Source organism: Tupaia chinensis, unplaced genomic scaffold (genome assembly GCF_000334495.1).
Source record: "Tupaia chinensis unplaced genomic scaffold, TupChi_1.0 Scaffold144378_1, whole genome shotgun sequence".
Lineage (NCBI taxonomy): Eukaryota > Metazoa > Chordata > Mammalia > Scandentia > Tupaiidae > Tupaia > Tupaia belangeri.
This window is the reverse complement of record NW_006204238.1, coordinates 2,188,010-2,198,415: the sequence shown is the minus strand read 5'-3', so window position 1 is coordinate 2,198,415 and position 10,406 is coordinate 2,188,010. Positions and strand designations below refer to the sequence as shown.

At 40.3% G+C, this 10,406-nt stretch overlaps 1 protein-coding gene across 8 annotated transcripts in view; it reads left to right on the top strand.

The window, feature by feature from the left end:
- ZBTB35 (zinc finger and BTB domain containing 35) overlaps positions 1-10,406 on the top strand; it is a 41,866-nt gene that overhangs the window by 10,543 nt on the left and 20,917 nt on the right. For all 8 annotated transcript variants that reach the window (XM_014583618.2, XM_006166956.3, XM_014583621.2 and 5 more), the window contains exon 4: positions 4,393-4,537. In XM_014583618.2, coding sequence (XP_014439104.1) covers positions 4,393-4,537 — 145 coding nt within the window. The remainder of the gene's footprint in view (positions 1-4,392; positions 4,538-10,406) is intronic.

Genomic DNA, 10,406 nt, shown 5'->3' with positions numbered 1-10,406 from the left:
GTCCCTAGGGCGATGGCCACATCATAGTCCTTTCCCCTCCGTTCTCCTCCTCGGGATTTCAGGTGCACACACGCACGTGCCCAATATGATTTTCAAGCTGCTTGGCTCAAGGCTTGATCCACAGTCAGCCTGATGGAGTCCAGTTCTTTAACCACCATTGTCACCTTCTGACCCATGACTGCTTGAATTTTATCCTTTCTTTACACAAAGGGTGCTAGTTAACATCCTTACTTTTGTCCTGAAGGCCACATTCAGGTATAAAAACTGGATGGAAAGGATATAAAAATATTTTTATGATTTGCAGTTGTACATATTTTGTATAGTTTGGACTTGGCATTTCTTAGCCTAAAAAAACTGTTAACACATTTCTCTTTGTTTTTATCAGTAGTTTGTATAGCCTTGCATTAGCCTTTATTAAACTGAAGTAGTATATAGCAGTTAGGAGCACAAAGAAATAGTGTCACTTTGGAATAAAATTTTAAACACAACTTGAAAAGTTGGAATCATAAGAAGCTTAATTTTGAAAGTGGCTAGCATTTATTCACTTATTCTTGCTTTGTGTGCCTGCATTATTGGAAGCACTGTTGGGTAGTATCAGGTGAGAATGCAGAGAAAAAAAATTTTTCTTAAGTAACTTATAGTCAAGAGTGTTCGTGAAATATAATCATCAGAATGGGTACAGAGTTGATTATAAAAAAGGCTAAAATTGTAAATCGTGAAGAAATAGAAACCTTAAATAGTCATGCAACTACTATGGAGATTGAATCAGTTATCAAAAACTGTCTAGGGCCAGGGTCAGATGACTTCACTGGTGAATTAAAGTAAACATTTAAAGAATTAATGCCAGTCCTTCTCAAACTGTTCCAAAAAAACTGAAGAGTAAGGGACTTCCAAACTCATTTTATGAGGATACTGTTATTCTGATACCAGAACAAGACAAAGACACCACAAGAAAACAAAACTGTAGGCATATAGCTCTGATGAATATAGTTGTAAAAATCCTCAACAAAGTGCTAACAAACCAAATGCAACAGCACATTAAAAGGATCATTTGCCTTGATCAAGTGGGATTTATTCCTGGGCTGTAAGGATAGTTTAACATACAGAAATTAGTGATGTCATACAATATGTTATCAGAATAAAGGATAAAAATTTGGCCCACATGATCTGGGCCAGTCCCATAGCATAGTGATTAAGTGCTGGGAGCTGGGTTCCACATGGCCCACCATGGTTCACATCTTAGCCCAGGGGTCTTGAAAACTTGCTGGGCATGTGTGGTGGGTACAGCCACTATGGAAGGCAGTATGGAAAATTAAAAGTAGAACCACCATACCGTTTAGCAATTTTATTTTGGGGCATGTATCCAAAAGAATTGAAGTCAGAATCTTGAAATATTAGCCTTCATTAGTTCAGTGTCCACTATAGCCATGATGTGGAAACAACTTAAATGTCCACTTATGTGAATGGATACAGAAAATGTGGGATCAGCCAGTGACTGGTGGTTAAGGTGGCTGGATCCCATCTGGCCAAATGTACAGTTGGAATCTGGGGTCCAGCAGCCTGGAAACCACTCTGGGTCTATGTGCATGCATGCCCAGCATCCTAAAAGGAGTGTGGATTTGGCATGACCATGCCCATAGAGGGATACTTTCTTCCTGCCTCTGGTGAGTGCAGGTACCCTCTGGCAATTGAGAAAAAAAAAAAAAAAGAAGTAGTTGGAGGGAGAGATCCAGGAAATTCTATAATTTGCAACAGTGTTGAATTAACCTTGAGGATATTATGCTAATTGGCATAATCTAGTCACAGAGAAAAAAATTGCATATTTACACTTATATGAGGTTTTTAAAATACTAAAATTAAGAATTTTTTGTTTTGTGGATTTTTTTTTTTTATTTGTTACAGGAGTACATGCATTCATTGAGGGGAAAAAGAAAACAGAGGTCGGGGGTAGGTGGAGATGGCCATGATGCAATCTCTCATTCTCCTCTCAGGATTTTGAGCATTCCCGCACATGTACCAGCATGTTTTTCAAGCCACTGGGCCTGGGACACTAGGTGCAGTAGGACATGTATGATCCATTTGCCTTAACCACCATGCCACAGGCTGGCCCTAAAATGGTTTAAATTTACAGAATCAAAAAATGGAATGGGGATAGGCAGTTAGGAATCAATAGGCATAAAATTTCAGTCAGCAATGTGAATAAACTCTAGAGATTAATTTTACAGTATTGTTTTTGTAGTCAACAGTGATGCACACTTAAAGATTTGTTAAGGGCCAGTCCACAATGTTGTGCTTGGGGCATCTGGATCTTAAATAGTAATCAACAGTGCAGTTCAAATCTCAGACTGGTGGCTTGAATATGTGGTGTTAAGGTTCTGGTTCCACATGGCTAACTGTGGTTCTGGACCTGGTAGCTGGAAAATCAGCTGGGTACATTTGCGGTATGCCTATGTCCTGAGAGGAGAATGGATTGCTGCATGGTCATTACCTTGGGGGGAGATTGCTCACTTTCCCTCTTGCTGTCTCTGTCTGTCTCCAGCAAATGCATGCATCCTATGCAAAATCTTAAAAAAGGAAGAAAAGGCAGCTTGAAAAGTCATTCTGGGCACATATGTGTAAAGTGTCCAGAATTCCAAAAGGAATTTTGGCATGTGGCATGATGTCTTTCATGGTTTGGTATCACTTAAAATTTGGAAAGGTGGTGCCAGCAGGTGGCAAGTTGCGACTGGATCACACGTGGATGACTTCACGGTTCGAGTCCTGGACTCAGTGGCTTGGAAATCACGCAGGGCACATGTGCATGTGTTCCCAAAATCCTGAGAGGAGAGTAGAAGAGAGGGGATTGTGATGTGGCCATCTCCCCTGTGGGGGGGTTGATTTCTTAATTTCTCTTTGTCCCTCTTTGGCTAGTGCACACATCCTATAGCAAAAAAAAGAAACAAACAAACAAAAAAACCTGAAAGAACAAAAAGATAAATTAGGGGACCGACAGGTGGCATGGCGGTTAAGAGCATTGGATTTCCACATGGCTGACTGTGGCTTGAGTTCTGGACCTGGCAGCTTGCTTTCTCACTTTCCCTCTCTCGCTCTCTCACTCTGTCCCTCTCTGTTAAAATTCAAATAAATAAATGAAAAAATAAAGTTAAATAAAAATTTCTTAAAAAAAAAAAGATAAATTTGGAAAAGTGAACAGAAAATGTGAAAGGCATTGAAATAAAGATAGAGAAGGGCCAGCAGGTGGTGTAGTGGTTAAGGTGCTGGATTCACATATGGCTGTGATTTGAGACCTGCACCTGACAGCCTGAAATTCATGCTGGGCACTTATGCACGTGTGCACAAAGTCCCAGGAGGAGAATGGAAGAGAAGGGATTGCATTGTGACCATCTTCCCAGGGAAATGTGTAGACGGTTGTTGGGGGTAGATTTCTTTCTCTTTCACTGTGTCTTGGGTGAGCACATTGTGCCCTATGGTCTTTTTTTTTTTTTTGGCGAGGAGGGGAGGTTTTTGCTATAGGGCGCCTGCACTCACCAAAAAGACAGAAAGCGAGAAATCACCCCCTGACGGGGGATGGCCATGCCACAGTTCCTCCTTCTCCATTCTCCTCTCAGGATCTTGGGCATGCACGCACACGTGCCCGGCATGAGTTTAAGCCGCTGGGTCTGGGACTCGAACTGCAGTCGACTACTTGGGAGTCCCGTGACATAGCCATTAGGCTAACTGCTGTTCCTGGCAAAAATCTTAAAGAAAGAGAGATAAATACTAAACCTTATTTGCTATGCTGTGGAAAGTCATTAAAGATTTCAGAGCTATGTTGATGCGAAAGTTTAATCTCCCTGGCAAGAAATATATGTCTTACATGTAATAGCCAGTTCATAATTTGATTGATAGATCTTACTATTCTGTAGAAGCTTTTGGAAATCTTTGGGAGACATTTTAAAAGTAGTTTGCTATATAGTGATGGAATTTGGCTATTATTGTGATGCTAATGAGATTCTGCCACGAATAATTTTCAGAAATGACAAATGTCAAGGCTAGCAGTTGGTGTGGTGGTTAAGGCAATGGATCCCACAGGGCCAACTTCACAGTTTGAGTCCCTGATTCAGAGACTTGAAAAATACACCAGGAGCATTTGCATGTATGCCCAGAATCCCAAGGAGAGAATGAAGAAGGGATTGTGGTGTGGCCATTCCCCCATAGGGTATTTTTTTACTTTGTCTCTCTGGCAAGCACACACGCCCTATGGCAAAAAATCTTAAAAAAAAACAACAAAAAAAAACCAACAAAAAAAAAAAATAGTACTAATTGAGTTCTAAGTTTTGGGCTTTGTTATTTTTAAACTAAATGTTATATAACTTTAATAAATGTAAATATTAATGCACGTCTTCTTTACAGGTGTTAGTAAAATGGCATTTCGTCATTTAATTGAATTCACATATACTGCAAAATTAATGATACAAGGTGAAGAAGAAGCCAATGATGTATGGAAAGCAGCAGAGTTTCTACAAATGTTAGAAGCTATCAAAGCTCTTGAAGTCAGGTAATTATTTCTTCATAGATAGTCATATTCAGTTATATTCACCCTGTTATGAATTTGTAGTATGTGTCACATCACAAAGAAGTGGCATTTTCAACAGAAAGACCTGTAAAATTCTTCTGGATACTGATTGTTTTTCCACTCACATTCGATTTCTTGTTTGTGCATAAAAATTGTGCTAAGAGGGACCAGCAGTTGGCGTAATGGCTATGTTGCTGCACTCCCATGTAGCCAACCACGGTTAGAATCTTAGACACAGTGGCTTAAACTCATGCTAGGTGCGTGTGCTTGCATGCCCAAGATCCTGAGAGGAAAATGGAGGAGAAGGAATTGTGGCGTGACCATCCCCCCCCTCCAGAGTGATTTCTCGCTTTCTGTCTCTCTGTCTTCCTGGCGAGCGCATGTGCCCTATAGCAAAAACCTCTCCCCCCAAAAAATTGTGCTAAGATTAAATAATGCAATGTGTTTGGTATCTAATGAAACAAAATCTAGGCAGCTCTTAAGGAATTCTCTGTTTCTTAACAAACCATTTCATTGGGTTTAAGTTGTTCTTTATTTATACCAAGTCGTATTCCACAAAGAGTAACACAGTACCGTTTTTAAAAATAAGGAAGTTGGAGGGCTGACAGGTGGCCTGGTGGTTAAGGGTGCTGGATTCCCACTTGGCTGACTGCAGTTCAAGTCTTGGACCTGGCGGCTTGCTTTTTCCCTTTCATGCTTGCTCTCTCTCACTCTGTCCCTCTCTGGTCAAATTAAGATAAATAAATAAATAAAGTTAAATAAAATAATTACAAAAAAAATAAGTTGGCAAAGGTAACATAAATGGGCCAGGTTGGCGGTAAGAAGAAAATCAGTCAAGTTAGAAATGTTAGAGCCAGGACCAGCAGTTAGCGTAATGGCTATGTTGCTGGACTCCCACGTAGTTGACCGCGGCTCACGTCCTGGACCCAGTGGCTTCAAACTCATGCCGGGCGCATGTGTGTACGTGCCCAAGATCCCGAGAGGAGAAGGGATTGCAGCGTGGCCATCCCCCCTGAGGGGTGATTTCTCGCTTTCTGTCTCTCTGTCTCTCTCTGTCTGTCTGGCGAGCGCATAAGCCCTATAGCAAAAACCTCTCCAGAAAAAAAAAAGTAGAGCCAAGGGGCCGTCAGTTGTTAAGGGCACTGGATTCTCACATGGCTGACCATGTTTCGAGTCCTGGACCTGGTGGCTTGCTCTCTCACTTTCTCTCTTCTCTCTTTCACTCTGTTTCTCTCTGGTCAAATTAAAATAAATAAAGTTTAAAAAAGAATTATTTTTTAAAAAAGAAATAGCCAAAGTTCATGCTTTCTAAATCTGTAACTATATATCTGTAGATGTATATATCCATGTATCTGTTTATACATACACTGTTTACGGGCTAAATCTAGATCTGAATTTTGAAGTACTCAGAACAAAGAAAATAAAAATGTTCAGTTACATTATTCATTGTTATGAGAACAAATAAATTGCTAACAAATAAATTCCTAATATTAAAATTTCTTCCAGAGGGTGGGGACCAGCAGATGGCATAATAGTTATGTCACTGGGCTCCCATGTAGTCGACTGTGATTCGAGCCTGGACCTGGAGGCTTAAAACTCAACGCCAGGCATGTGTGTATACGTGCCCAAGATCCCAAGAGAAGAATGGAAGAGAAGGGATTGTGGTGTGGCCATCCTCACTAGGGGGTGATTTCTCGCTTTCTGTCTTTCTGTCTTTGTCTTCTTTTCAGTGAACACATGCACCCTATAGCAAAAATCTCTCTCTAAAAAAAAAAATTTCTTCCAGGAGGTATTAAAATATTAGAGCATATAATTAGAGACCTCAATATTCTTACGTAGAAAGGATATTATTACTAAGCTGTATGATGTTACTGAGGAAAGAGCTCAGGCCAGCCCTGTAGACTACTGTTTTAAGAGAGCTGGATCCCACATGGCTAAACATGTGATTTGAATCCCAGCTGCAGTGGCTTTAAAAATACACCAGCATGCACTTGCACGTGCGTCAAATCCCTGTAAGATGAGAAATGGAGGAGGAGGGATTACAGCATAACCATACCCCACTGAGGATGCTTTCTCCCTATTTTTCTATCTCTTTGGTGAGTGCACATGCTTCCCAGCAGTTACAAAAGAACAACAAGAGCTCTAGAGTCAGGCTCTCTGGATTAATATTTTAGCTCTACCACAGTGTAGCCTTACTGAAGTTACACAGTCTCCCGTCAGCTCAGTTTTCTTGTCTGTCAAGTGAGGAAAATAATGTACTTTTTAACCGGATTATTTATAAGATTAAATTAATTAATGCATGTAAAGTGCTTAGCGTGGTGTCTGGCACGTAGAACTACTATTATGATCTCTTTGTGCTATTATTTATGATGTTCTTCAACATAAGGGTTTAACATGATACCAAAGTACAGTTTGTTAAAAAATCAGTTTGATGGGACTGACAGGTGGTGTGGTTAAGGAACTGGACTCCCACATAGCCAGCCACAGTTTGAGTTTGGACCTGGTGGTGCACGCACGCACGTGTGTGTGTGTATGTGTGTGTATGTATGTATGTATGTATGTATGTATGTATGCCCCGAATCCCAAGAGGAGAATGGAGGAGAAGGGATGATGGCATGGCTATCCCCTCATGGTGATTTCTCACTTACCCTCTCTGTCTCTCTCTGGCAAGCACATGTACCCTATGACACCTGTCTCCCCCCCCAAAAAAAAAAAAACCTAAAAATGTAATTAGTTTCACATGGGGCAAAACGATTTTATCTAATTCACTTGTGTGGTTTAGTGAAAAGATAAAATTTAGACTAATGCTAAGAAACAACTGAGCTGTAATTGCTCGTAAATACTATTTGTTTCTTTTAATTAGTTTGAAAATCATTGAGAATTAAACTTTTATGACAAGAGCCTGGTTTGTGTGTGTTCTCTGATGCCTAGCACCTGGCACACAGCAGCTGTTTGTAAACATTTGTGAAGGATAGATGGATGCATGCATGGCAGTCACAACCAGATGATGACTGTCCTGCAGAGAGAGCTGAACATTGGTGGCAAAGTGTAGGCCAAAGATATGTGTGGTCTTCAGAAATGCATAGAAAATGCCGATTATGAAGAAAGTATGCATGTATTTCAACAATTTTTGCATCAAATTAAACTCATACTTTAATTCTGCCTTTTCCACATAAGTTTTGTAGTACCCTCATGTATATCTGATTAGGACATCCCTTTTCAAAAATAGAATTAGACTAAAGGGGATGCATTGGGTCTTTGGAAAAGTCATGTATTTTCCTGTTTTTCTATGCAAAAAATGTGTCATGACTTTTCTGGTGACCCAGTATATAGATGGCACAGTATCAGATTTGTAGTTAAATCTTGGATGAAACCATCTGAAAAAATATTCTGTGTGGCCCCTTTGCTGCTCATGGTGGCAAGTAGTATCTTAAGCAGTGTTGTAACTGTAGCAATAGCCTTGGATTTGGGAGACATTTAATTGAGTTCATATATTTAGTCACTGGGAGATGAAAGTAAGAACTATGTACAGTTTTTGTTTTTTTTTTTTTTAACCTGGATCTGCTTAGAACCTTTTAGAGAATTTATTAATACAACACTAGCATCTCTATAAAAATCAGTGCAATTGAGTATAAATAGAATAATCACCTCCTAGGGGGATGGCCATGCCACAATCTTTCTATTCACCTCTTGGGATTTTGGACATGCATACACATGTGCCTGGCATGTTTCTCAAGCCACCATATTGGGCTGCTCAGTCAGCCATGTGAAATCCAGCCGCCTTAATCTCCAAGACACCTGCTGACGACCCCTGTTAATTGTTTTTTACAAATGCCTGATGGTTAGGGCTATTTGAAGAGAGTACTGTGAATTATTTCAAATCTCCATATATTTCTACCCTGTTTTAGATCTTTTAATAGTTACTACGTGTAAGGCATTTCATAGAATGCCTGCCATATACTAACATTATTATATATATGCCCTATTGTTTGCCTGGAGTACCTTCCCTTGCTTATTCTTCAGCAAAATCTTACTAATTTTTCCGGTCTCTCACCTTTTCTCTGAACCCTTGCCTCCCTGCTACAAGTAGGTTGACTTGTGTACTTCTGTGCTTCTGTGGTTTTATATATTTTTTTAATATTCTCTACCAAAGCATAATACTACTGTTGTGTCCACATTTTTCCAATAGATTTCAATTCCCCCCCCCCCCCAAGAGGCTTTTGCCATGGGTTGCAAGCACTTGCCAGAGAGACAGAGACAGAAAGTGAGAAATCACCCCCCCTGGGGGGATGGCCACACTCCAATCCCTTCTCCTTCATTCTCCTCTTGGGATCTTGGGCGCCCAGCATGAGTCCAAGCCACTGGGTCTGGAACTCGAACCACCATCGACTACATGAGAGTCCAGTGACATAGCCGTTACTTCACCTGTTGGTCCCTAGATTTCAATCTTTTTGTAGTAGAAATTCTTTTTCATATTTGTGTCGAAATAGTGCCTCTTGGACTACCTAGTTTTCAGGTTTCTTTCTTCTTTCCTCAGTAGTCTCTAAAAGCTCTTGCCTGAGGGATTCAGCTCAGAATATCAGCTGGCTTTATCCCATTCTAAAAAACAAAAGCCTGATTACAACACTTTTTGTTGTTTTTTTAATTAGTCCTATTTGGAGCAGGGGTCTGGGTTCAACAGGAACCAAACAGAAGAGGACTGGTTAAGTAGTAGTTTACAGTTTACTTGGGCACTTGAAAAGACCAAAAAAGAAGAAAAAAATACTTTATTAAAAGAAACACACCTTTTTCCCCCTTTAACATCTTTTACATAGAGATTCCTCTTCAAGCAAATGACCAATTGTCATGACTTCAGTTAAGTCATTACAGCTATTTGTATTATTGATACCAGAAAAGTTGAGTTTATCATTTAAAATATTTTCAAATGGTTACACTGGTAGATATTAAAGCAAAATTTTAACGAGGGAGGGCCATCTGATGGCGTGGTTAAGGCGGCTGAATCCCACATGCCTGACTATGTAGTTTGAATCCTGGATTTGGCATCTTGAAAAACATACCTGGCATGTTTGTGTACATACCCAAAATCCTGAGAGGAAAATGGAGAAGGGATTGTTGCATGACCCATTCCCCTTTGGGTTGCTTTCTCAGTTTCTGTCTCTTTTTCTCTTTCTCTCTAGAAAGTGCACACACCCTCTAGCGTTTTTTATTTTAATTTTTTCCCTGTTTTTTGGAGAGGTTTTTGCTATAGGGCGCGTGCACTCACCAGAAAGACAGAGACAGACAGAAAGCGAGAAATCACCCCGTCAGGGGGCATGGCCATGCCACAATCCCTTCTCCTCCATTCTCCTCTCGGGATCTTGAGGACGCACATGTGCCCAGTGTGAGTTTAAGCCACCAGGTCTGGGACTTGAACCGCAGTCGACTACGTGGGAGTCCAGCAACATATAGCCATTACTCCAATTGCTGGTTCCATTTTTTTTTTTTTTTTTTTAAGAATTACCTATTTTAATTTTATTTATTTATTTAATTTATTTTAATTTGACCAGAGAGAGACTCAGAAAGAGAGAGAGGGAAAGTGAGAAAGCAGGCCACCATGCCTGGGGCTCAAATTGTGGTCAGCCATGTGGGAGTGTTCAGTGCCTTAACCACCACACCACATGCTGGCCCTCCCCCCAGCAAATATTTAAAAAGAGTTAACATGGGAGCCAGAAGGTGGCACGGTCATTAAGGCTCTGGACTCCCACGTGACTGGCTGTAGTTCAGGTCCCTGACCTGGCAGCTTGCTTTCTCACTTTCTTTTTCTCTCATCAAATTAAAAAACAATAATAATTAAATTAAATTAAATAATTAA